Source organism: Neophocaena asiaeorientalis, unplaced genomic scaffold (assembly GCF_003031525.2).
Source record: "Neophocaena asiaeorientalis asiaeorientalis breed wild unplaced genomic scaffold, Neophocaena_asiaeorientalis_V1.1 scaffold756, whole genome shotgun sequence".
Lineage (NCBI taxonomy): Eukaryota > Metazoa > Chordata > Mammalia > Artiodactyla > Phocoenidae > Neophocaena > Neophocaena asiaeorientalis.
The window spans coordinates 499,962-526,890 of record NW_020172477.1 but is presented as its reverse complement, the minus strand read 5'-3'; the positions used below and the strand labels follow the sequence as shown (position 1 = coordinate 526,890).

The 26,929-nt window shown below is 41.3% G+C and overlaps 1 protein-coding gene across 1 annotated transcript in view; it reads left to right on the top strand.

Annotated features, from left to right (window-relative positions):
* The window catches only part of ANTXR1 (ANTXR cell adhesion molecule 1), a 238,563-nt gene that overhangs the window by 85,462 nt on the left and 126,172 nt on the right, over window positions 1–26,929 (top strand). The window contains exon 9 of the mRNA XM_024738187.1: window positions 3,933–4,031. Within this exon, the coding sequence (XP_024593955.1) occupies window positions 3,933–4,031 (99 nt within the window). The remainder of the gene's footprint in view (window positions 1–3,932; window positions 4,032–26,929) is intronic.

Below are 26,929 nucleotides of genomic sequence, written 5' to 3'. Positions count from 1 at the left end.
AAGGGAACAGAATAAGTTTATCAAACTATTCATTGACCTTAAGTTTTTTCTTTTTTAAAATTGAGCTACAATTCACATATCCTAAAATTCACCCTTTCAAAGAGTACGATTCAGTAATGTCTAATATACTCACAAAGTTGTACAACCATAGCCACTGTGTAATTCCAGAATATGTTCATTATCCTGAAAAGAAACCCTGTACCCATTAAGCAGTCACTCCCCATTCCTTCCTCTCCCCAACCCTGGCCAGTCAATTTTCTGTCTCTCTGGATTTGCTAATCTGCACTATTCACATGGAAATGAAATGGAATAAAATCATACGATAGATGGACTTTCATGTCTGGTTTCTTTCATTGGGCATAACGTTTTCAAGATTCATCCATGTCATAGCACGTGTCAGAACTTGTTACTTTTTATGGGTAAATAATATTCCATTGTGTGAATACCATATTCCTCATTTGGTGGATACTTGGGTTGTTTCCACTTTTTTGGCTATTGTGAATGATGCTATTATATATGTACAAGTTTTTGTGTAGACATATGTTTTCAATTCTCTTGAGTATAGGATGGGATTTCTGGGTCACATGGTAATTCTATGTTTAACTTTCTGAGGAATTGCCAAACTACTTTACAAAACAGCTGCTCCAATTTACATTCCCACCAGCAATGTATGAGGCTTCTCGTTTCTTCACCAACACTTATTATTGTCCACCTCTTTTATTATAGTCATTCTAGTGAGTGTGGAGTGGTTTTGATTTGCATTTTCCTAATAACCAATGACGCTGAGCATCTTTTCATTCAATGACCTGATGAAGCCTCAGAAAACAAACAGGGTTAGATCTGACTGGTACCTGAATAAATGACCACCTTCTCCTCCCCTTTCTCCCTTTCTATACCAAGATGTCATTTATTTGTTCGTTAAACGAGCTTACACTGAGACTGACTCAGCCCTGGGTGAGGCACAGCCAAAGATTCTAAAGAAATAGATATGATGGCCTCTCCCATCAGGAAGCTTAAATTATAATTGAGAATAAAGTGACAAAAGAATCATAATAAACATATACCTTAAAGATAACTTAAAGAATATGTATCTTAAAAGATTAGGTAAAAGATCATTTCCAAGTAGAAATTCCTCCCTAATGCCCTCCAGTCCCTAGGCACTCCTTGTAGGAGCTGTAAACCAACATGCACGCTGCCTAAAAACACTTAGGTGTACGTATGGTGAGAGACAGGTTCAGGGCTTTGTGAACAAACTGAATTAAATCAGTATGTCCTGGTTCTGGTGTGTCCTGGCTCTCTCTTGCTGACAGATTCACTTGACAGGGTTTTGTTACATACCTTCTACGTGTGAAGGGCTGACATTCCAGTCGGGCTGCCGGGGCAGATACTCAGGCGCTTCTGGAGGCCAAATGTGCATCTTCACATAGAAACTGGTGGGAGCTCGCCTCTGCTCTGGTGTGCCTCCCAGGGCATCCTTTCCTTCATCTGCTCCCCGCGCCTCGGGGGTTAGATTGCTCCGTTTCCACCATGGCTGTCCCTGGGTTTCTGCTGTCTTCCTCCCTAACACCCTGAGGGCTGGCCAAGCAGCCATGCCGGCATCCTCTTTCACTGAGGACTCAGCAGCAGAACTGGTTATGCTAGGACACGGTGTTAGAGAAGAGAGCTGGCACATGGCCTGCGTTTCCAGAATCTTCTCTCCTTCCACTGATCTTTGAGGAGACAGTAGGCAGAGCAGTGAGGCAGAAAACATTTGCAAGCAGCAAAAGCATCCAATGGCAGACTTCTGGATGTCTAGCGTTCAGACTAAAACCAGAAATGGGTATCTATAGGCTAAATTAAGTAAACAAGATGCAATAAGATTCTTCCACAATGCTTGACACCTAATAGAATGCTTGTTGAACCAACTGTGTCATCAGTCACATGCCAGGCAGACATCTAAAGAAAACCATCTAGTCCATCCTTCTAAACTTAGCAATCATATATATGCATCAACATGCATATCTAAATCCTTAATACTCACAGGACTATGGTCCTGAAAAACCATAGTTAAGTTCTAAACCTTAATATAGTTCAAAACTACGGCAGTGAATGCTGGTGGGTACAAGTCCCAGTTTTGCTGCTTACCAGTTACAGATTGCATGATCTTGGGCAAGTCATTTACAACGTCAAAAATCTCAATTTCCTTACAGGGAAGGTCGTTGATACCTCTAAACAGCATTCTGTTCTAACTTGTTTCTCCTTGTGGCACACTTAGTGCCTCCGGCTTCTTTTACTTCGGTTTTGGTTTCCTGCTTCCCAGCTGGGCCAGCTCCATTTTTCTGCAAAATGGACAAGCCTGTGTAAAGTAAAAATAAAATAAGCTTTTTAAAAAATCACAATGTCAATCTCTAAATGAGTCATATGTCACAAGACATTTTAGCATAACAGTAAAGAACATGATGGCTGAGTCCTAAGGCGTTTGATACTTGGCAGACCTGGATTCCAGTTCTGATTCTGACAGCTACCAGCCGTGTGATCTTGGACAAGTTACTTAACCTCACTACGCTTGGTTTTCTCATTTGTACCTCCCTGTGGTGAGGTTTAAGTGACATCAGGCATATACAATGCTTCGCACAGGGCCTGGCACACAAAGAGGGAGCAATTGATATCAGTTATTATTCTCTTGGCAAACATGATCTCTAAATTAGTTTCCCCAGAATGAAGGTGACATAGATGCATGATATTTATTAAAGTTTGGAAGAGTCCCATATGCCAGTCCTTTAATTCCATTCATCCTCTGGTGAAAATCTCCATCTGGATAGCAATTTACACTTCCAGATCCACTTTCACAAATACTGCGTTTTAACCTCTAACTTTTAGTCTTTTTCTTTTTTATATGCCACACAGCATTATCCCAAGCCCCAATTTTTACACACAAAAAGATGACAAAAATCAAAGAAAATGGAGTATTGGCTATTAGTTGCCATCAAACTTAAGCAAATATTCCTAAACATTTAATGAATTAATTAGCTGGTTTTTTCCCTTAGTAAGACTAGTATAGAGGATCATTATTTTTGCTTTATCAATGTTTTATTAACGTGTTAATTCAACATGAATTATGCCAACATGAAATTAACATGCAGGGCTAGAGACCCGCAGAGATATATTATCTCCTCTACTTTGACAGAAGAGAGTTCTAAGTGCACTAAGGGCCAATGTCAGTTCAAACGGGCAATGCTTGCTGACCCCTAAGCAAGATTTCGATCCCCTGCTGAGTACAATTATTCCTACATAACACTAGGTGCTCCTACTGTGTGCCCTGCAGAGACAGGAGAGCTGAAGCTGCATCAAACAATTTCTAAACATAAAGGAATGTTTTCTAGTTGTGGAAGAAAAGACAAAAGAACAACACCAGACAGTACATAATCACATGCTACACTGTTCGGGACAGACTGTGAATGCCCACAGTAGTGGTTTTCAAAAACGCTAGGCACCTGGAGTTCTAAATAAATCCTTTCCTCAGCATCCAATATGTAAAAGAGACACAAGAGGATTGAAGAAGTGGAGAGTCCCTCCCCCGTGGCCTTCTGGTGGCAGAGATCACAGGTTTTAAAACTGCCAGGACTTGAGAGATGGGTAAGGTTTGCAGGACACAGGTGGGGGGTGGGGGGTGGGGGAGGCATTCCAGCTAGGAGGAAGAGTAAAGGGAAAGGCAAGGTGGAAATTCAAAGTAAGAAGTTCTCTGCCAACCTGGTGAACAACTAGTGAGAAGGTAGTGAATAGGTGTTAAAAGGCTCCCACACGATGCTTCTGTTTCCCAGCCTGAACTGATTTTTTTAATATTTTAAGCCTGGTGAAATAGTTAACAGACTCCCTAAACCAGGGCAGATGGGAAACTTAAGGTTAACGGTGTGCAGTCCATGAAGGTGTCGTGTCATTATTCTTTGTTTCAGAATCATTTCAAGTAGTTGTCAGAGGTAACGGCTTCCGACACGCCCGCAACGTGGACAGGGTCCTCTGCAGCTTCAAGATCAACGAGTCAGTGACGCTCAGTAAGTTCTCGTGGAGTTTGGGGGTTTCTACCACCTGCTTCGCCTGCTTCGGGGAAGGGCTCCCCAGCCCCATCTTCTAGCGAGGCCACACACAGGAAACTACAGAGAAGGGTCTTCCCTGCTAGAAAGGCCACCAGCAAGGGCATAGCTAGCCACTGCGGCGCCCTTGCTCCCATCAGGAGAGGCGGCAGGCACTTGTTTTCCAGTCCACCAGCATTTGTACCAAGTTCAAAACTCTCAGCCGTCAGTGCAGGCCCTGGCTGCTTAGGGCTTACGAAGCTTGATGTTCCTTAACAAGGTATTCGGGACTCTCAAGCACAAGAGGGAAAAATAAATGGTCTAAATGTATTAATTCTGAGTAAACTAAAAGCCAAACTGTGCGACTTGCATGTGTAGATTCTGGAAGTTTGTTCAATCTGGATGATTCTTGCTTTGGAGTCGCCAAAAAGCTCTCATCAGGGTGAATACCTGACCTGAAATACAGGCATATGGAAGTAAAACTAAGTGCATTTCATGGGAAAAAAAATGACTTGTCATAACATTGGCACTTTCGCAAGACATTTGTAGCAGGCAAGTTCTTAATTTAAAGACGTGTGTGATTCAGATTGCTGTCCAGGAAAGATGGGGAGACAGATGATGGAAAGACAAATGCCAGGAGCCCTGGTTATTATTTACATCTGGCATTCATCACACAGATAATTATTGGTTCAGTATCTCCAGCGATAAACCGTAACAACATACTGTATTTTCTGTAGTGCTATGACATTTTAAATACCACACATCTTTTTGCCACAGCTGCCCTGGGAGGTAGAAAGAGCAAAGAGGAAGGAAAGGATACTCAAGCTTATTGACTAACCATTCACGCTAGTTTGGTCCTCCTGATAGCGTTACGGAGTAGGTACTATACTGTTTTTAAAAAGGAAGAATTGAAGGGTATGCCTTTTCCCCTCTATAGCATCTTGAAACCCACTTCAATATTTAAACAGGTATGCAATGGCATCTTTACAAACATCTGGGATTCCTGAATTTGGAATAATTCCAAAGATTTGAAACAGTCAGTTAATTTTTCTTGATACTTGGAAATGCCCTCACATATCCAAAGAGTACATGCTATTTGAAAACATCTTGAAGTATCCCCAAGAAGTCACAGTGTGAAAGTTGGACGTGCACCCTCTAAAGTCCTTCCTTTTTTTCCCCTTTAATTTGTGATGTCATCCAAGTCCGCCTTCCCTCTCTCCTTAACCAGAATCATAAACCTAAGATCAGAAACTCCTGAGGGTTAAACTCAAAAGACACCAACGCCTTCCAAAGAAGGCTTCCCAGACAAGCAAGCCTTTGGACCCAACCCCTCTCTGAACATGAATGGACATGGGGTGTAGCGTTGCCATTCCTTGAAAGGTTATGCAGAGATGCTATATGAAGATAACAAAAAAATGCAAATTTACTATGGATTCGTAGAGTGACATACTGAATGCATATTTTCCAGCTTCTCCATGCAATTTTATTTCTTGGGAAACTAGCTTCTCTTCCTTTCCTAATACAAACTTGCAAACACCCGCACGGGCTCTCCACCTGATTCATAATCAAAAAGGAATAAAGGCCTTTGGGGTAGGGATTTAGCTTAAACCACAAACCTAATTGTGCCTCCAGCACAAGTGCTGACAGTTTGGAGAAAAGAAAGGCAGTGACTCAACCACATTATATGCTGCAAGTAACACTCCTGAACTCAAACAAATAGTTATTAAAAATATTCTAGCGAAGGGGAAAATATTGGAATTTGAAAAAAAATTGTCATTCATTTATTAATTCATCTGTTCTTTTACATTCAGTAAATAATATGAACAGGAAACTGTGGAGGACAGAAAAGATAAATAAATTTTAAAATGCAACATATTCAATTCTACATTTTTCTACCAACCTTATGAATGTAAGTATCTCATTGAGTTGTCCCCATAAAATAAAATAAATTTAGATTCTTTTACTTTTCCCATTCTCCTTTCCCACTTCTACATCCAAGTTTTAAATTATCTGTTTTAATTTTTATAGTATATATTTCCTCTTTCAAGATTTTTTCCTAAATACTGCATTACATTTTATAACAAAAAAAAGAGAATAGAAGTGCCCTTATCAACCATAATAAGACTAATTGCAGGCCGGATACTGAAGCTATGGCTGTTACGATATAAGCCTTGGAGTCTTCAACAAATAAGGTATAATTTGTAGCAGATTATATAAAGGAAAACAGTTAAATAAAAAATAACAAATTGAGGTCTTCCCTGGTGGCGCAGTTGTTGAGAGTCTGCCTGCCGATGCAGGGGATGCAGGTTTGTGCCCCAGTCTGGGAAGATCCCACATGCCGCGGAGCAGCTGGGCCCGTGAGCCATGGCCGCTGAGCCTGCGCGTCCGGAGCCTGTGCTCCGCAACGGGAGAGGCCACAACAGTGAGAGGCCCGCGTACCGCAAAAAATAAATAAATAAATAACAAATTGAAAAAACTATGAACACCCTTTAACATTATTGCACTAAGACACAAATAAAACACCAACATATTAATATCAAAATGTTGAAGTTGTTTAAATATATTCTTAGATGATAAATATAACCAGAAAATTAAAAGCATAGGTTAATACCTATGTCTCTCCTGCTTTCCTTGCCTTTGCTTAAAAAGAAAGTAAACAAATCAACCACTTAGGAATCTAAAACAATTTCTGGACTTGTTTCTGGTCAATATGATAGATCCAAAATTCTGCATAAAATATGATTTTAAAAGTTGTGACATGTGGCCTTGCTCAAGGGAATGAGGAGGAAACCCCCAGGCACAGGAGACAAAAAGGGAATACAAAATCTAAGCAGGAAGCAAAGCTCTGGGGGCTCTGGGCCTGAGGGGTCTTCAGGCTGTGATCTTGCTACTGATGTAGATACAGGGCACCAGCAAGACAAGCAGGCAAAAGCAGAGCCCCCTGTAGAAATCAGGCTCCAAGGGCTGTACTAGACATTGAATGGGGACAGGGAAAGCTGCTCAGTGATTCAAGGAAGCAGGCAGGGAAATAAAGGTAAGATGCTTTGCCAGCCGCATAATACAGAAGCACCAAGTCAGGAAACTAACTCCAAAATATGTCCGTGGCCATCCAGATCCCTGTGGCCCTGGCAGAGGCAGTATACATCCAGTCCAACCTACACCACTCCTGAAGCCATAACCCCCTCTGAAGATGGGCTCGCAACACCAAATGATAAATCATATGATAAAAGATGAAAGAAAACGGAGAGCAAGCAAGAAGACTAAAGAGGAATTTGAAAGAGGATGTAAAATAAACACATTTAAAGTGTCTAAAAACAAGTCAAATAAACAGTCAACACCTTACACCTAAAGGGACTAGAAAAATAAGAACAAACAAAACCCAAAGTTACTAGAAGGAAAAATAAATAAAGATCAGAGTGTAAATAAAACAGAGAATTAAAAAACAGTAGAAAAGATCAATGAAACTAAGAGCTGTTTCTTTGAGAAGATTGACAAAATTGATAAACCTTTAGCCAAACTCATCATGAAAAAAAGAGAGAGGATCCAAATAAATAAAATCAGAAATGAAAGAGAAGTTACAACCGACACCAGAGAAATACAAAGGATCATAAGAGATTACCACTGGGTTGGCCAAAAAGTGTCTTCAGTTTTCTAAGAAAAAATAAAAGACACATTTTTCACTTTCACCAAGAATTTTATTGAACAACTTTATTCACCATTTTGTTCCACTATCTTCTGCCATTTTTCAGGCAACTTCATAATTCCATCTTCCCAAAACTTTTTATCTTTTTGAGCAAAGAACTGGTCCCGTTGCCTTTTACAGTCTTCCAGGGAATTGAAATTTTTTCTATTAAGAGAATTTTTTAAAGACTGAAATAAATGGAAATCTGAAGGTGCAATGTCTGGTGAATACGGCAGATGAATCAGAACTTCCCAGCCAACCTGTAACAGTTTTTGCCTGGTCATCAAAGAAACATGTGGTCCTGTGTTATCCTGATGGAACATTGTGCGTTTTCTTGTGACTAATTCTGGACACTTTTCGTCGAGTGCCACTTTCAGTTGGTCTAATTGAGAGCAGTACTTGTTGGAATTAATCGTTTGGTTTTCTGGAAGGAGCTCATAATAGAGGACTCCTTTCCAATGCCACCATATACACAACATCACCTTTTTTGGATGAAGACCAGCCTTTGGTGTGGTTGGTGGTGGTTTATTTCACTTGCCCCACGATCTCTTCCATTCCACATTGTTGTACAGTATCCACTTTTCAACACCCATCACAATTTGTTTTTAAAATGGAATGTTTTAATTACGTTTCAATAGAGAATCGCATGTGGAAATATGGTCAAGAAGGTTTTTTCCACTTAACTTATGTGGAACACAAACACCAAAGTGATTAACATAAATAACCAAGCTGATGCAAATGATTTTCAACACTTGATCTGGGTATTTTGAGTATGTCGGCTATCTCCCACGTAATATAACATTGATTGTTCTCAATTATTGTTTCAATTTGATCACTATCAACTTCAACTGGTCTACCCGACTGTGGAGCATCGTCCAGTGAGAAATTCCCAGCATGAGACTTTGCAAACCACTTTTGACATGTTCGATCAGTCACAGCACCTTCTCCATTTGCTGCACCAATCTTTTTTTGTGTTTCAGTTGCGTTTTTACCTTTCTTGAAATAATAAAGCATAATATGCCAAAAATGTTGCTTTTTTTCTTCCATCTTCAATATTCAAATGGCTACACAAAAATTCACCAATTTTGATAGTCTTTTTTTAAATGCACGCTGATATGACTGCCATCACATACAATCTAACAAAACTGTTTTGAATGAAGTTAAAGACAACTAAGTGCTACTAGAATTAGCTAGTACTAGAATTAGCTTATTTTCTTACAGAAATAATCAAACAAACCTTTTGGCCCACCCAATACAAACAATTATATGACAATAAAATGGACAACCTAGAAGAAATGGATAAATTCCTAGAAATGTGTGATCTCCCAAGACTGAATCAGGAAGAAATAGAAAATATGAACAGGCTAATAATGACCAGTAATGAAATTCAATCATTACTTTAAAAAACTTTCAACAAATGAAAGTCTAGGACCAGACAATTTCACAGGGAAATTCTACCAAACTTCAAAGAAGAGTTAACATCTGTCCTTCTCAAACTGTTCCAAAAAAAAAAAAAAAAAAAAAAAAAATGAAGAGGAATTCTCCTGAACTCATTCTACAAAGGCAACATCACTCTAATAACAAAACCAGACAAAGATACCACAAAAAATAATTACAGGTCAATATCACTGATGAACATAAATGCAAAAATTCTCAGCAAAATATTAGCAAACTGAATTGAACAATATGTTAAAAGGATCATACACCATGATCAAGTACGATTTATCCCAGGAACACAAGGATGTCTCTGTATCCACAAATCAATCAACATAATACACCACATTAACAAAGTGAAGAATAAAAACCATATGATAATTTCAATAGATTCAGAAAAAGCTTTTGAGAAAACCCAACATCCTTTTATGGTAAAAAACTCTCCAGAAAATGGGCATAGAAAGAACATACCTCAACATAATAAAGGCCATGTATGACAAACCCATAGGCAACATCATAATCAATGATGAAAAGCTGAAAGCATTTCCTGTAAGATCAGAAACAAGACAAGGATCCCACTCTTGCCACTTTTATTCAACATGGAATTGGAAGTCGTAGCCACAACACTCAGAAAAGAAAAAGAAATAAAAGGAATACAAATTGGAAAGGAAGAAGTAAAACTGTCACTGTTTGCACATGATATGGTTCCATACATAGAAAATTCTAGAGACACTACCAAAAACCATTTGAACTGAAATGAGTTCAGTAAGGTGGTAGAATACAAAAGTAATATACAGAAATATGTTGCATTTCTAAATACTAATTATTAACTATCAGATACAATTTACAATTGTATCAAAAAGAATAAAATACCTAGGAATAAATCTGATCAAAGAGGAAAAAGATTTGTATTCTCAAAGCTGTAAGAGATTGATGAAATAAATTCAAGATGACAAAATAAATGGAAAGATATTTGGTGCTTATGGATTGGAAGAATCAATATTGTTAAAATGACTATACTACCCAAGGCAATCTACAGATTCAGTGCAATCCCCATCAAAATGCCAGTGGCATTTATCACAGAACTAGAACAAATAACTCTAAAATTTGTATGGAAACCCAAAAGACCCCAAATAGTCAAAGCAAATTTGAGAAAGAAGAACAAAGCTAGAGTTGTCACACTCCTTGATTTCAAGCTATACTACAAAGTTACTGTAATCAAAACAATATGGTACTGGCATGAAAACAAACACATAGATCAATGGAACAGAATAGAGAGCCTAGAAATAAACCCATGCTTATATGGTCAATTAATCTACAACAAAGCAAGCAAGAATATACAATGAGAAAAGACAGCCTCTTCAATAAGTGGTATTTGGAAAACCTGTGTGCAATAGAGTCAATGTGGACTACTTTCTTATACTACATGCAAAAGTAAACTCAAAAATGGATTAAAGGCTTAAATGTAAGGTCTGAAACCATAAAACTAGGAGGAAACATAGGCAGTACTCTCTTTGACATCTGTCTTAGCAATATTTTTTTGGATCTGTCTCATCACACAAGGGAAACAAAAGCAAAAATAAACAAATACACCAACCTAAAAGCTCTTACACAGCAAAGGAGACTATCAGCAAAAGGAACGGCCACCTATTGAATGGGAGAAGATATTTGTAAACTATATATCTGATAAGGGATTAATATTCAAAATATATGAAGAACTCATACAACTCAACATCAGAAACAATAAACAGCCCAATTGAAAAATAGGCAGAGAATCTAAATAGACGTATTTCCAAACAAGACATACAGACGGCCAACAGGCACATGAAAAGATGCTGAACATCACTAATCATCAGAGGAAAGCAAATCAAAACCACAAGGAGTTACTACCTCACACCTGTCAGAATGGCTATCATCAAGAGATAAAGTGCTGGCAAGGATGTGGAGAAAAGGGAACCCTTGTACAATGTTGGTGGGAATGTAAATTGGTGTAGCCACTGTGGAAGACGGTATGGAGGTTCCTCAAAAACTTAAAAATAGAACTGCTATATGATTTAGCAATTTCACTTCTGAGTATTTACCTGAAGAAAACATTAATTTGAAAAGATATATGCATGCCAATGTTCATTGCAGCATTATTTACGATAGCCAAGATGTAGAAGCAACAAACAACCAAAACAAAATGAAAACTGATTTCTAGATGCAGAGAAAAGAATGGGTGGTTGCCAGAGAGGAGGGAGGTTGGGGGGTGGGGGGTGAAATAAGTGAAGGGTGTTAAGAAATACAAACCTCCAGTTATAAAATAAATAAGCCACAGGGATTTAATATACAGCAGAAGGAATATGATTAATAATATTGTAATGACTTTGTGTGGAGACAGATGGATACTAGATTTATCATGGTGCTCATTTCATAGTGTATGAAAATGTCAAATTACTGTGTAGTACACCTGAAACATAATATTGTACATCAACTAATTTCAATTAAAAAATGAAATAAAGTGTGTGAAGAAATCAAACAGACCAAAGGGGAAGAACATTCAACAAAGGCACATTTGCAGAGAACCTAGTGTAAATTTTAGAGCTGAAGAAGTTTATTCACTGAAATACAACTTAATGGATAGACTAAGGAGTGTGATTAGACACAGATGAAGATGAAATGCATGAACTGGAAGAGAGATGTGAGAAAATCGTACCCCTCAACTAAAGCACCAGACCCAGATTTTTTTCATCTAAGTTTTACCAGACTTTAAGGGACAGATGACTCATATCTGATACATACTCTTCCAGAGAAAAGAAATAGAGAAAAAGGGTTTTAATTCATTTTATGAAAATTATATAATCTTGATTTTTTTAAAAAACTGGACAAGACACTAGTAGTAGAAAATATTTGAAATCAATTTCTTTGATGACAAACATAAATAAAATATTGGTAAACAAAATCCAGCAATGTATTTAAAAAGGACCAGGATAAGTAAGATAAATTTAAAGAATGAGGGGGAATTTGCTTCTCACGTAGCAAAATTTTTTGATGCCAAGAAGACGTTAAAGTTCATTATCCATTCCAAATTTTTAAAATATATACTTTTAGAAAACTAGGAGTAGGTTAAGACTTCTTTAACGTAATAAAAAAATACATACAGATATTTAAATTCAAAACTCAACATCATTTTATGGTAAATCACTAAATAGAGATATTAACTTTACAGTTAGGAAGAGAAAAGCAGGACAACTCGTTTCACCATTATTATTTCACATTAATTTGGAAGTTTTAGCAGTGCTGTCCAATAGAACTTTCTGTGATAATGAAAATGTTCTAAAATGTAGCCAGTGTGGTAGCCACAAGCCACATGTGGCTTATTGGGGACTTGAAGAGTGACTAGTGCAGTTGAGGAACTGAATTTTTTAATTCATTTAATTTTAATTAACTTGAATGTCAATAGCCACCTATGGATAGTGACTCCTGTATTAGACATGGCTATAGGTATTACAGTAATGCAAGAAAACTAATGACAGATATAAATACAGCAAACGGGAGCCAAACGTTATTACTTTAAAAGGATGGTTGTGTCGTCCTGCAAAACTAAAAGAGAATCAACAGACTACGGCACTAATAAGAAGGTTATTAAACTGGATGATTTCAAAATAAATACCTTCCTTATAATAATCAATAGCTTTGCCAGAATCTAGCAATGACCAAACATCACAGAAAAAATACAGCAGCAACATATAAAATCTGGTAAGAACTAATTTAACGAAATTTGTAGAGACATATAGGAAGAAAATTACACAACTCTGTGAGGGAAATGAAGAAAATGTAAGTCAATACAGAGGCAGTATAGACTCACGGCATAGAACGTACACTGGAACCACCCAGGAAAAGAACCCTGTTTCTGTCTGAAAGCTTTGTGACCATGGCAAGTTACAGTATTTAACATCTCCAAGCCTCAATTTCTCTGTCTGTAAAATGAGTATGGCAATAATAGCACCTCTGTGGTGGACTGTTATGATGTTTCAGTGTGAGAATTAGAGCTCAGAACAGGGCCAAGCATGCAGTAAGCAGTCGATCAATGTTGGCTGCTAATATTAATTTATTATTATCTTTATCACTATTATTCAATGGAGCGGGAATTGAGGATTGCAAAGATACCGGTTGTCTTCAAATTAATATTTACTTTTACTACGATCCCAATGAAAGGTCCAATGGGACTTTTGAAGTTAACAAAATAATTCTAAAGTGTATATATGGAAGAATAAACATTTAAGAATAGCCAAGAAAAATGTGGAAACTTGCCCTAGACGATTTTAAGATGTATAAAAAAGCTGCAGTAATTTAAACAGTGTATGACTGGTGCCACAAAAGGCAAACCAAACAGAACAGGAAAAACGAAGTCCATAAAAAGAACCAAGCACTTCTGTGAATTTAGTATAAAATAAAATGACCTTTCTTATCGGTGGGAAAAGAGTGGATTATTCAAAAATGGTATTGAGACAACTGGCTAACCTCTTAGAAAAATGATTCAGTTCAATTTTTATCTCACACCTTACATCTAAACAAATTCCAGATGAAAAATTTAAACATGAACATGAAACTATAGAAGTTTTAGAAGGAAACAAAAATAAATATTTACATAATTTTCCAGTGGGGAAAGACTTTTTAAGCATAACTGAAAGAACATACCATGAAGGAAAATTTGAATGGTTTGAGTACATATTTTTTAATTCTTTAAACCTCCCCCCCTCTAAAAAAATCTAAAGGGAAACAGAAAACATGCTAAATTAATTGTAAGACATAGAACAAACAAAGGATCAATAACTTTAATATGTAGACAGCTCTTAAAATCAGTAGAAAATGTGAGCACATCCGTGGGTAAAAGATATGAAAAGGAAATTTACAAGAAAAATAATGGCAAATAACCACGTGGGAAATGCTCACTGTAATCAAGGAAACACAAATTAAAATAATCTATCAAACTGGCAAAGATTAGCAAAAAACACAATTCCCAATATTGGCAAAGATATAGAGTAAGAAGTGTTTTCATTCATCATTGGTGAGAGAGACCATTGAATCTTTTGGAATTTTTTTTTTTTTTTTTGGCTGCGTACTTCACCAACCAGGGATTGAACCCAAACCGCCCAACCCCTCCGCTGCCGCCGGCAGTGAAAGCCTGAAATCCTAACCGCTAGACCACCAGGGAACTCCCCAGGAAGGCCATTCTTAAAATGAATCAACTGCTTTTATACATTTTTTGACCCAGAATTTCAATTTCAACTTCATCAAAAGGAAATGATTGAGAATGTTAACAAAGACTCAGCTACAAGATGTTCATCATAATATTGCTTATGATGGCAAAAAGAAAAAAGGAGACAGAGAGGAGAGGGGGAGGAGGGAGGAAGGAATGAATTTGGGATGGAAGCAAGAAAGGAAGGGAGGGAGGGAGGGGAAGGAAAGAAAGTAAACAAATGGAAACATTTAAATGGTAACATAAGTGTTTAACGGTAGTTAATTTGTTATATAAATTATACTTTATCCTTAAATAATTAATACTGGGGGAAAGATGAATAATTACTTATGTGGGAAAGATGTTAAGGATACTGCTTCATATGTTAAAAATAAGTTACAAAACAGTGCCTTGATGCTATTCCTGTTTTAGACACATATATTTATATGCAAAGAGAGAGAGAAACGTGAAAGACACACAACCAAATTTTAACGGTAGTTACCTCTGAATGAGACCACTATTAGTTTTTACTTTCTTCTTTCTGTTCATCTAAGTTTTCTAGGTTTTCTATGATCATATGTCCCTTCCGTCATAAGAAAAAAAATAACCACGACCATTATTTAAATTTTAACTTTAAAATTCTTGTTAATTATTTAGGCCAAGCATGCATCTTAAGTTTAGCATTTGGTTGGTTCTCCAGTCACCAGGCTGAACTCACTCCTGGCCAAGAAAATATCTTGGAAATCTTCACACAAACTTTATTTATTCTGGATGCACTTTTTCCTACTCCAGTATTCGGTGTATCGTGCCAAGAAAAGATCCACTTTCAATTGGAAATCCACTTGTAGAGAGATTAGAATGCTAAAAAGGAGACGCTGGGTTAGGAGCTGACAAATGATCCATTTTAACGAACAGTAAATAAAAAATGAATGTTTTTACTAATACAATAATGAAAAACATGCTAGACTATCCTGGTGTTGCATGGAAAATTAGGAGGTATGACTGTAAACAAAGGAAACTGATTTTTAACAAACTTACTAAAATTCAATTGAAAGGCCATGTGACAAATCAGTTTCCTGGTTTTATAGGCACATTTCTTTTTTGACGCAAAATTTTGTTTCTCAGCTTGATCTTCAGTCTTATTCACAAAGCATGGCTCTGGTTTACTTTTGGTTCACTCTCCAAAGCATAAAACGTTGCCCCCTTTGAAGCTATCTTTTTCAAACTGAACATTAGTCATGAAAGCAGCTCTAACAGTTCCAAAGAGGGGCTCACTTCCCAAGGGGATGAGAGACAATGCTCACTCGAATGTAGGATTTCCATTGTGTTTGTTTTTAAAAATCTGTCCAGTTATCCAGAAACTATACTTTATCTTAGAAAACATCTGGTCCTCGGGGGCTGTGGGCCTCTTAAGGAGATCATTGAAGTGCACCTATGGTGGCAGATGGGGAGGAGGGCAGAGGGAAGGAGAACACAAACTTCCCAAACAAAAGCCTATTGTTTCCTTTCTCACTGGTTAGAGTGTTGCATCTATGGGTGAAAAAGGTACTTAGTGCAATTTGGATGCATTCGTAGGGGGTTGATGTCTTATGATAGAATGTCACTTTGTGCAGCTCAGAATGAAGAGATCTAAAGGAGCATCTCGTCTCGTGATTCTTAATCAGAATCCCCCAGGAGCTTCATCCAAGTGATAGCAGCCACTGATTGCTGAGCACCTACCCCGTTCTGTTCCTGAACTAGTTCATTTCATCCTCACGGCAAGTCCAGTGAGGGAGGAGTTATTTGTAACCCCATTTTGCTGACAAGGGAACTGAAACTCAGAGATGAAGTGCCCAAGGTCACCCAGATGGCCAGAGGTAGAAGCAGTTTGGACCCCAGGCAGTCTACTCCAGAAGCTTTTGCCCGCTTCTCTACATTGCTTCCTAAACACAGATCCCCACGGGTCCCTGGGTCCCCTGATTCCGAAGGCCCACATCACTCTGATGTGTGCCTGATTTGGAGGCCCTGATTTTCACTGCTCCCCCTCATAGTATAGACAGGAAACCTCAGCTCAGAGAGATTTAGCTATTTGCCCAAGGCCACAGAGCATGTTAGAGAGTCAAGACTTAAACTCTGGTTCAAGAAAAAAAGCCCTGGACCAGGGAACAAGGAGCCCAGGCTTTAGAAAGTCAGTATATGCAGCTGACTGTGTGATCACAGGGAAGCCACCTCTTCTGGTTCCCCAAATGGTCCTTCTTTCTTAAACTTCACAGGCTTTTCATGTATCTGCCCGTGTCTCCCTTTTGCCCCTGCTTTCAGAGGGAGTTTGGGTTTCACCCAGTTGCTTCTGAAGTGGCTCCTGCCAAGACTGTGTTAGCCCATGTTTCTATCTTTCAGATCCAGACAAAAATATAGATGAGTGGAAATTTACTGCACTTTTGCTTGGTCAGATAAAACCCCCAGGAATCTGGGATGGGGTGGGGATAAAAGAGAAGTTGCCACCAAAAGTAACTAACTGGTAAAGATTTTCATTCAGGGGCAAAAGAGCTTCTTCCAAGGGCAAGTTGACACAGTCCAAAGTTAACTGCAGCAGTGCCTGGTAAGACAGTCAGACTTGACTTTGCCCCTGTTCTACCAAGTGTGCAGTTCCTTCCAAATGAAAATTGTAAGCTGCCTGTGGACTCTGGCACACAGTGGTCTTCTTTGAAGCATTTGTTGGAGGAGAGATTTGCTTGTGAACTTCCCTGAAACTGCTGTTATCCCAGCCCTGTTGTCCTGATAGAGGAAGTTGGCACCCCCTCTATTCTGCACCAGATGACTGGACTTTTGTGATGATGCCTTTCCTCGTGCCATACTGCTCCTCTGTCAGTATATATAGTAGGATGGTGGAAGAAAGAGTGGTTAACATAGAGATGGGCCAGACTCGTGGGAACCCCTGGCAGGCTAATAACCTATACCCCCTTCAAACTGACATTCTTTAAATATTTGCTCAACGTTCATTTAGAGGAAAAGTTGGGTGTTGCTGAGGGAAAGGAAGATTAAGTTTCTCCTAATCTGCATACCACAGCAACTTAGTGGCGTCCACTGTTACTCAAGTGTGTGCCTGGGGTCTCCTTCCCACCGCTTCTCTGAGATTCTGTATAGGTCTGTGTTCTTTAAGAACGGTCAGCATTTGCCATAGTTCATGGCCATGATCCTGTGGAAGGCTTTAGCCATTTTAGTAGACTTGCCGCTCAATCCCAATTCCAAAGGTAAACCCTTCCGAACCCAACTGTGCATAGCTGAAAGGCTTCGTATGTCGGGAGACACATACCTCGTGCATGAATCCTGAATTGTCTTCAGCCAAGTGAAAACAAAACTTTAAAAGATATATTTCTTCTTAGCAAATCACAGCTGTCTCAAGGGCACCACTTTTCTGACCTCAAGTTCACAAATGTTTTAAAAGTTGATGCTTTGCTTAGAAGATAATTTGTAAGTTTTGTAAATGTCAACAGTCAAGAATTTTTTGGTCTAGATTTATTGAGGAGGAAATATTTTGCAAGAGCCCCAAGCCCCATTATCTTCATTCGGTTTTCTTGCAATACCTAAATCTGTCCCTATTAACTTTGGATAGAGAGGATGCCAAATACCACAGCATTATGCATCGTATGATCCCAATCATGTGAAAAATAATATGCATAGAAAAAATTCTGAAATAGCATTAACAGTGTTTATCACTGGAAGTTAGGATTACCAAGGATTTTCATTCTTTTTATTCTTTTTTTTTTTTTTTTTTAAAGAAGATGTTGGGGGGAGGAGTTTATTAATTAATTTATTTATTTTTGCTGTGTTGCGTCTTCATTTCTGTGCGAGGGCTTTCTCTAGTTGTGGCGAGCGGGGGCCACTCTTCATCGCGGTGCGCGAGCCTCTCACTATGGCGGCCTCTCGTTGCGGAGCACAGGCTCCAGACGCGCAGGCTCAGTAGTTGTGGCTCACGGGCCTAGTTGCTCCGCGGCATGTGGGATCCTCCCAGGCCAGGGCTCGAACCCGTGTCCCCTGCATTAGCAGGCAGATTCTCAACCACTGCGCCACCAGGGAAGCCCTATTCTTTTTTTAAACTTTATTTATTTTTGGCTGTGTTGGGTCTTTGTTCCTGCATGCGGGCTTTCTCTAAGTACGGCGAGTGGGGGCTACTTTTCGTTGCGGTGCTCGGGCTTCTCATTGCGGTAGCTTCTCTTGTTGCAGAGCACGGGCTCTAGGCTCATGGGCTTCAGTAGTTGTGGCATGTGGGTTCAGTAGTTGTGGTGCACGGGCTTAGTTGCTCCACAGCAAGTGGGATCTTCCCGGACCAGGGTTCGAACCCGTGTCCCCTGCATTGGCAGGCGGATTCTTAACTACTGCACCACCAGGGATATACGTCTCTGTATTTCTCAGACTTCTCACACTCACTGTGTATTACTTTTATAATTACTGAAAATAGCAGTAAATATGAGAAGAAAGCAGTTTATATCCTGAGAAGTCAAACTAGCTGTGCTAAAGACCAGTTCTGAAAGCTGGTGGGTCCAGAGCCACAGAGGTCAAGCCTTGTGCCGGACTGGGGAATGTGTAAGCCCCCAAAAGACAATCCAGAGACCAGCAGGGCTGCTGGCTCCCATCCCTGCTCTCCTCTGGAAGTGCACGCATGGTCCCTCACCTTTTACTTCTGGGGCCACGATGTAATCTTGGTCCTCGTGTACACAATGCTCAAGTTAACCAACTTATCTTTTTCTAAGACTGCACTCAGCTCTTTGTCCTCTATTGGTATTTGTAGGTGAGGTGCTCTGACTCTACAGCCTTCCTACCCACGTCAGCTCGGAGCCTCAACAGCGATCTAAGTCCCACTTCTGGAGTGCCCCCATTTCAGTTGTAAAGCTCCACCCAGCAGAGTGGCTCAGGTGCCACCTACCACTAGGCAAACCTGGACCCATCAAAGCCTGCATGGAAGAATTTGCTAAGAAACACTCTCTTCCTTACTCCAGCCAGGTGTCTTCCAATGGCCCTCAAGTTGTTACTCCCTCTCCCTCCTCTGCTCATAATCTTTTAACACCTCTGAACTTTTCTGGACATTCTACCAGAATTCTCGGGGGGTGGGCTGTGAACCACCCAGTCCTATCTACAGAACTGTCTACAATGGGCCAAAGAACGGTGTAAAGCCATGGTAGACATTATACCAGGATTTCTAACATTGGCACTACCGACATTTTGGACCAGACTGTTTTTTGTTGAAGGGGAGAGGGATGCCTTGTGCGTTGTAGGATACTTAGCGTCATCCCTGATCTCTACTCACTAGATGCCAGTAGCCCTCCTCCCCCAGTTTGACAACCCAAAAAGTCGCAAACATTGCCTTTTATCCCCTGAAGGACAAAATTGCCCCCATTTGAGGATCACTGCATGACATACACGCCCAGAGATCCTATTAGGATAGATGACTCTCTTCTTGTCACGCCTACATCATGTAGCCCTGACGCAACCCAGTAGATAAGTTCTGCAAGACCTACTCAGTTTGTACACACCTTCACATCTCGTGTTTTACGGGTGCCTCAGGCAATGGGCCCAGAAGTACCCCCACTTTAGCAGTAATAGTTGACGTTTGTCGAGCGTTTATTAAGTGTTGAGCATTTAATCATATCATCTCATTAAATGAGCTGAGTATGAAATGAGTATTATTCCATCTTATAGGTGAGAACTCTGGGTTATGGAGAGGGTTACACAGCCAGTAGGTAGCAAGCTGTGATGCGACTCCAGGGCCCAGGCTCTTAATGTGCTCATGGTTCCTACTCTAATCTGCCCCAGAGAACATGGAGGGAAACGAAAAGGCTATCCTGGACACCTACACACACAGGAGCTGGGGAAATAATCATGTATAGCCCAGGGAACTTACCTGGAGCCTGCTGACCAAGCTCATCACCTGATATCATAGCAACTAGCCAGTGAGGGCTTCCAAGGAAACCTTGCAACAACTCCAGGCTAGCAAATGGATAGATAGGTGTGGGTCGTGTCTGAGGAAGACGATGGTGGCCAGCTTGGTTCCGCCATATTAAAGGCACCCCTCTGGCTTCAGCTGGGCCTGAGAGGACGTTACAGCGGACGTGTATGTTCTGAGGACTGTTCCCAACTTGGCCTCACCCACCTGTGCTTCACTACCGGCTCTTCCCATTCTGTGCTGACTCTTGTTTCTCATTGCTCTGACCTCAGAACCACTGTTCAGCCTTTCCAAGTAGAAGCCACCCTCTGCACCTTCAAAATCTCTGCTTTGTCCCCTTACGTAGAGTTTAAGGTCTTCTAGCAAAAGAATCCTTAGGCTTGTGATCTCAGCCGTCTATGAAAACCTTCCAGCCTAGGGGCTGACGCATAGTACATGCCTAATAAATGTTAGCTTCTTTCTACTCTAAGCCATGGGATCCCACTTAGCTTTGCAGTAAGACCCCCATGTTTGTGAATTTTCATTGCAGGAGTTCCAGTAGAGTAATCGACCACCTCCTTTCTGGCTAGAACCCCAGAAAGCTCAAGCCAACTTGAATTTCATCAACTTGGAGTCCTACTGAGTACCATTTTATTTCAGGTTTCTGCACAGTATTTTAAAAGTCGAACTTTTTAAAAAGCTGGTTACTGTTCAAGTCGGTGAAAAGGTAGAAACATTCATTCTAACTCTAGCTTGTCTGTTCTGTCTTAATTCAGAGACACATTCCCCAACCAGCTGATAATTTGGTGCTGAACAGTTATACTTGGCTCAGGGGTGCCACAAAAATCTCCCTAGACCCAGGGGAGATGTGGAGAAAGGGCAGGGTGAGCTCATTCAGTCCCTAACCTCCACTATTTTGTCACAGTAGGAATGTAAACTCTTCTTTGGAGCTTACATCAGCTTTGGGAGGGTTTCAACAAGCTCCCTTAGATAAGACTAAGGGTTATTTTTCTTGTCCTTTTGGCCAGAAATAAATATTTATATCAAGAAAGGACTGCCAAGACTTGGAAAGGATTTCAGTTATTTAATCAGCCCTTGTGAAAGGATCCACTGTGATTGGTGTTTGAATTAGCTAATAAATTTTAATCCTGGTTTTATCCCAAATCCATTAGACAGTTATGAACTGCAGGGAAGAATTCTGGGACTTCTTCACCAGTCTGAAAAGAATTACGTTGATCCAAGATCAAAACCTGGGAATGTACACATTTGCATGTATGGTTCTGGAACGTGGGTTCATTACAGTAGGTCAGGGTCTCTCTGAAGACAGCGGAACCTTATCACAGAGCTTCTCAACCCTGGTTGCCTCTCGTGGAAGACAAGCCTCCTACTGCTATCCAACCTCACCCGTGGAGAATCTTGATCGTTTGCCTCCGAAACTGCCAGACTCAGTTCCTGGTATACTTCAAGCTGCATCATAAAACTAGCTGTGAGACTATGACAATATAAAATGGCTAACTAGTTTAAATTATATCTGTAAAAAAAAAAAAGCTAGCTGGGTTGACCATGGGCAAGTCATTTCAACAAAACCTGGGCTCGATTTCCAGCTCTTTTATCAGTGTGCAACACTAACTCAATTAACCCACTTCTCTGAGCCTCAGTTTCCCAAATTGTAAATTAATAATAATAATGTCAGATGAGACCATGGGTATATAGTGTTACACAGAATCAGTGTAGAATAAATACAGATACATATAGATGTATGTGTAGATATAGATGTATGTGTGTGTACGTGTAGATATAATATGCCTGTGTGTATGTACATATGTACACACACACATTCGCTAAAACATTTCATTTTCCCAGGGATTCCTAATGAGATCACACTCCTTCTTGGATGGGGCTCAAACCCAGCCAAAACTCAGACTGGGATTTGAACCCACAATCCCTGACTTAGGAGGTGACCTGAACCCACTGTCTTTTAATTGAAACTGCTCACCTGGTGTCAGGACTTACTGAAGCTGAGGTTCTTTTGTCTCGTCGCAGAAAGAATTCAGCGTGAGGCAAAGTGTGAGTTTATTAGCACTGGGGGCTTGTGAGAGACACAGGTGGGCTGGCAAGGGAGTGCAGCCCTGAGAACAAAGAGGGCTACATTTTTATAATCAAAGAAATAGTGGGGGGCTTCCCTGGTGGCGCAGTGGTTGAGAGTATGCCTGCCGATGCAGGGGACACGGGTTCGTGCCCCCGTCCGGGAAGATCCCACATGCCGCGGAGCGGCTGGGCCCGTGAGCCATGGCCGCTGAGCCTGCGCGTCCGGAGCCTGTGCTCCGTAAAGGGAGAGGCCACAACAGTGAGAGGCCCATGTACCGCAAAAAACCTTCTTCCTTATTTACATCATTAGTACCTCCTTACTCTATATGGTTTAACCAGAACTGTTATGGAGCTATTTAAATCATATGTATATTAGCAAAAGGGTGGTGATATATACTAAAATATGGTAATTCGTTTCAGGTTTCCGTATAATGTCCCCTTTCATCTAGTTTCTTTCCCCTTTCAGCCTTTCTTGGCCACATGCAAAAATTCTACTCTTCAAAGACAATTAACCGCTTGACTTCGTGTAACAAGATTCAGACTCCATATCTATTGTCTTGTGTTTTAACTTTCAGGGTTTGGGGCTTGAATGTGCCTGGTCTTCCTTCAAGATAGTGTAGATTGTTGCTAGGTTACTGGATTCTTTTCCTGAGTGGTCAGTAGCTTACAACAGTCTCCCAGACTCCCTTAAAATTCCCTTTCTATCTTCAATCCCCTAGTGGGATTTCTAACTATTTAATTATTCTATTCTATCCCTATCACTAATGCCTAAAAAGATGTTTGACAGAACAACGTAATCAAGCAATTAGACATTTTGAGATGTTTAATTTTCAGTTCCTCTGATTTTAAACCACACATTCATTGTCTGTTTCAAAGGCTTGGATACCCGTGTAATAATGTGGAGTAACGTTTACTAAATGTTCATTAAGTGCCCAGTAACATACTTCCACGCACTTTCTCTCACTCCCCACACAACCCCACACAATGATGGCATCGCGTTCACGGCTGAGGAACTTGTCCCCAGTCACATACTAGTAAGAGGACCTGGGATATGAACCTGCACCTGTTTGACTCTGGAGTCTACCAGGCCCTGTGCCCCTTGTACTCATCCTCAGGGATGCTCAGATCCCAAGCCTGGGTGTCTGGTGTTTCGGTGTAAGGACACTCATGGATCCCCAGATCCTGATTTAAATCAAGCTCTGTTCGACTATCAGACTCTTGTAAGACATATGCTTTGGATTCACCTATGTCGTAGGTATACACTGAATTCGGAACTACCTTTGGCAAAAGGCAAGGAAATTTATATTTGTAGATCATCTAAAAATTCCCTGAAGGTCTAGTTTCGAACTCCCGCCCCTCCCTAATTTCCTCCCAGCTCCCGGCGTCCATTTTCCTCGCCCACCCAGTGCTAACGAGCAGTGTAATGGCCACCGGTGGACGGAGGACTGAGGCCCTCCAGGGGATGATGACCCCATAAATGTCACCACACCACTGGCTTTGGCAGAGGTGGCCATGAGGTTGGCATGGCCCCCGAGCCAAACGTGGCCCAGCCGAGGAGGAAGGCTTTGGGCCCTGCTTCCCAAGTGGACGTTCCAGGAAAGAGTCAGATGATGAAAGTTATGGAAACCAAATGGCCCTCCTTTGTTTAGAGAGAAAGAGGGAAAAAAAAGTCACTCATTTTTGTGGTAAAGTGGAACACGCTCCAAACCAAACAATCCCTCTCAGACCCGAAAATGCCAGCTCCCCAGAGCAGGCCCACAGCCTGGGAGGCTGATGAACTGATGGGAGGCCGTGTCGAGCTGGTGCTACGGCCTCGGCCTCGTCTCCTCCATCCTCCCAGCGAGGGTCTCGTCTGCTTTGCTCCAGAAATAGCTGGTCTCCCAGGCAGGAAAGGAAAATGAAAGGAGGGGGCAAGTGAGAAGCGGTCCACCTGACCTAGGCTAACTGAGCCAACCTTGGGCTCTCCCTCCCTTTCCTGTTGCGATGTAGGGAGGAGAGGAGCTGCTCAGAGAGAGCCCGGGAGGGAGCCTGGGCCCCGGTGCGTGGCTGTGGCGCGCCCCCTTCAGCTCCGCCCGCAGAATGCAGTCAGGAGTCACGAGGCCTCCTGTGGCCGCGCCGTGGCCGGCCTGTGACTCCGTGGGCGGGCTCCGTGGGCAGGGATCTGCACTCCCAAGTATTACTAGAGCATTTGCAGCGCCAAGAGAAAGTAAGTATAGGTTGTCATTAGCCACGCCCGTCCCGAGTTTGGTTTATCCTCTAATACGAGCCTTTCCTGGAATAGGGAGGCGCTTGGTGAGAATACTGGAGAATCCAGTTCTAGTCCTGGCTTTGCCTCCCACACGCTGTGCAATCAGGGGTTACTGTGGCCTCTCTGAGCCTCCATTTTGCATCTGGAAAATGAGCCCAGTGAGCCCTGCCTTGCCTTGGTTCGTAAGGTTGTAGTGAGAGGAGATCAAGCGTGCCTCTCATCAAGAGGTGGCAACCAGACTGCCCGGGTGCTGATCCAAGCTCCCCTGTGTAACGCTGGGCAAGTGTCTCCACCTATGTCTGTTAAATGAAGGGAATGACATCCTTCCCTGATAGCACTGCTGGAAGGTTACTAGATTACGTGACGTGTATGATGTACTTAGAGAGCACCGACACACGTGCCCCAGCTAGTCTCACTGTCGTTATTGCCATCGTAGACGGGGAAACATCTTGAAGATAATACTGCTCGGTCCAGGCACTGTGTGATCCGCCACTGTCCTCATAAGCTTCATAATTGTACTCAACATACCCTCACTGTTCTGGCCACATTCCATAATCTGCCAGTGCTCGTTCTAAATATGAGGGGAACCTCCAGTAGCTTCCTGTTACATTTAGGAAAAGTCCCCAAAGCCCCACCATGACCCACAAGGCCTTGGTCATCTGGTCCTGCTGCCTTTTCTAGCCTCATTTTGAGCCACTGTCTCACTGAAATTCAACAGCCTTGTCAGCCTTCTGTTAGCTCCCGGAAGACCTGGGCTCCTTCCTGCTCCAGGATCTATGCAGCTCCAGTGCTCACCCACCCCATCTCCTCTCCACCCAGCATTAGGTCTCAGCTCACAGAGCCTTTCCTCAGGGAAATATTTCCTGACTTCCCATATGAGAGCAAGCCCCCTGCTTTTCCTTCTTTGTGCTCATCATAATTTAATTAAATAGTAATTTGTGTAATAACAGCATCTTTTTCTGCTTTGTTGTGCTTTCCTCATGAACTCTCTTCCTCAAGAACTCCTATTCACCCATCAAAACCCAACGTTCATGTTATTTCCTATGCGAAGCCCTCCCTCATTTTCTCTGTTCACCTCACTCAAACAGGGGTACTCATTCTTTTTTTTTTTTTTTTTTTTTTTTGTGGTACGCGGGCCTCTCACTGTTGTGGCCTCTCCTGTTGCGGAGCACAGGCTCCAGACGCGCAGGCTCAGCAGCCATGGCTCATGGGCCCAGCCGCTCTGCGACATGTGGGATCTGCCCGGACAGGGGCTTGAACCTGTATCCCCTGCATCAGCAGGCGGACTCTCAACCACTGTGCCACCAGGGAAGCCCAGGGGTACTCATTCTTATTAGAATTCTAAATGAAGTTTTGATGTAGTGGGTGGCATTTGCCTGGAGGGCCTAAGAGTGCCTGCATTTTGTTCTGCTAATTATCCCTTCGCCTTAGGCTACACACCCAAGGAATAACAGGAAATAAATGCCACTTATTATTAGCTAAGTTCAATGTCTGATGTCCCCAGGGCATAAGGCCTGCCCACATTCCCTAAATCCAATAGATAACTAAAACAGTGGCCATTAAACAAAAAAAAACTGCAGTGCTGCCTTTGTTGTGTTCACTTCCAGGCCTAGCACAATGCCTGGCACATGGTAGACATTCAAGAGAATATGTTTTTTAATAAAAATGAATGTTTTTTAATAAAAATGAATATGTTTAAATAAGCAACAAGGATATGTTGTACAGCACAGGGAAATATAGCCGTTATTTTGTAATAACTTTAAATGGAGTATAATATATAAAAATATTGAATCACTATGTTACACACCTGAAATTAATATAGTATGGTAAATCCACTCTCCTTCAATTAAAAAAAAAGTCTTGTACTAAAGACTAAGATTTAAAAAATGGGGCTTCCCTGGTGGCGCAGTGGTTGAGAGTACGCCTGCCGATGCAGGGGACACGGGTTCGTGCCCCGGTCCGGGAGGATCCCACGTGCCGCGGAGCGGCTGGGCCCGTGAGCCATGGCCGCTGGGCCTGCGCGTCCGGAGCCTGTGCTCCGCAACGGGAGAGGCCCCAGCAGTGAGAGGCCCGCGTACCAAAGTAATATTTTTACTTCTTCAAAAAAAAATGAATGTGTTTAATAACTATCTCCCCTGCAGTGTCATGAAAAGCAGAGACTGTTTCTCTTCTCAAAGCCTGTGTCTCTAGCTCATAGTAGGCCTCGAATAAATATTTGTTGAGTGAATGAGTGAATGACCTGAAATAACCTCCCTAACTTTTCACCACTTGAAGTTCTCCCGAGACATCAGGGGAGACTGTAATTGGC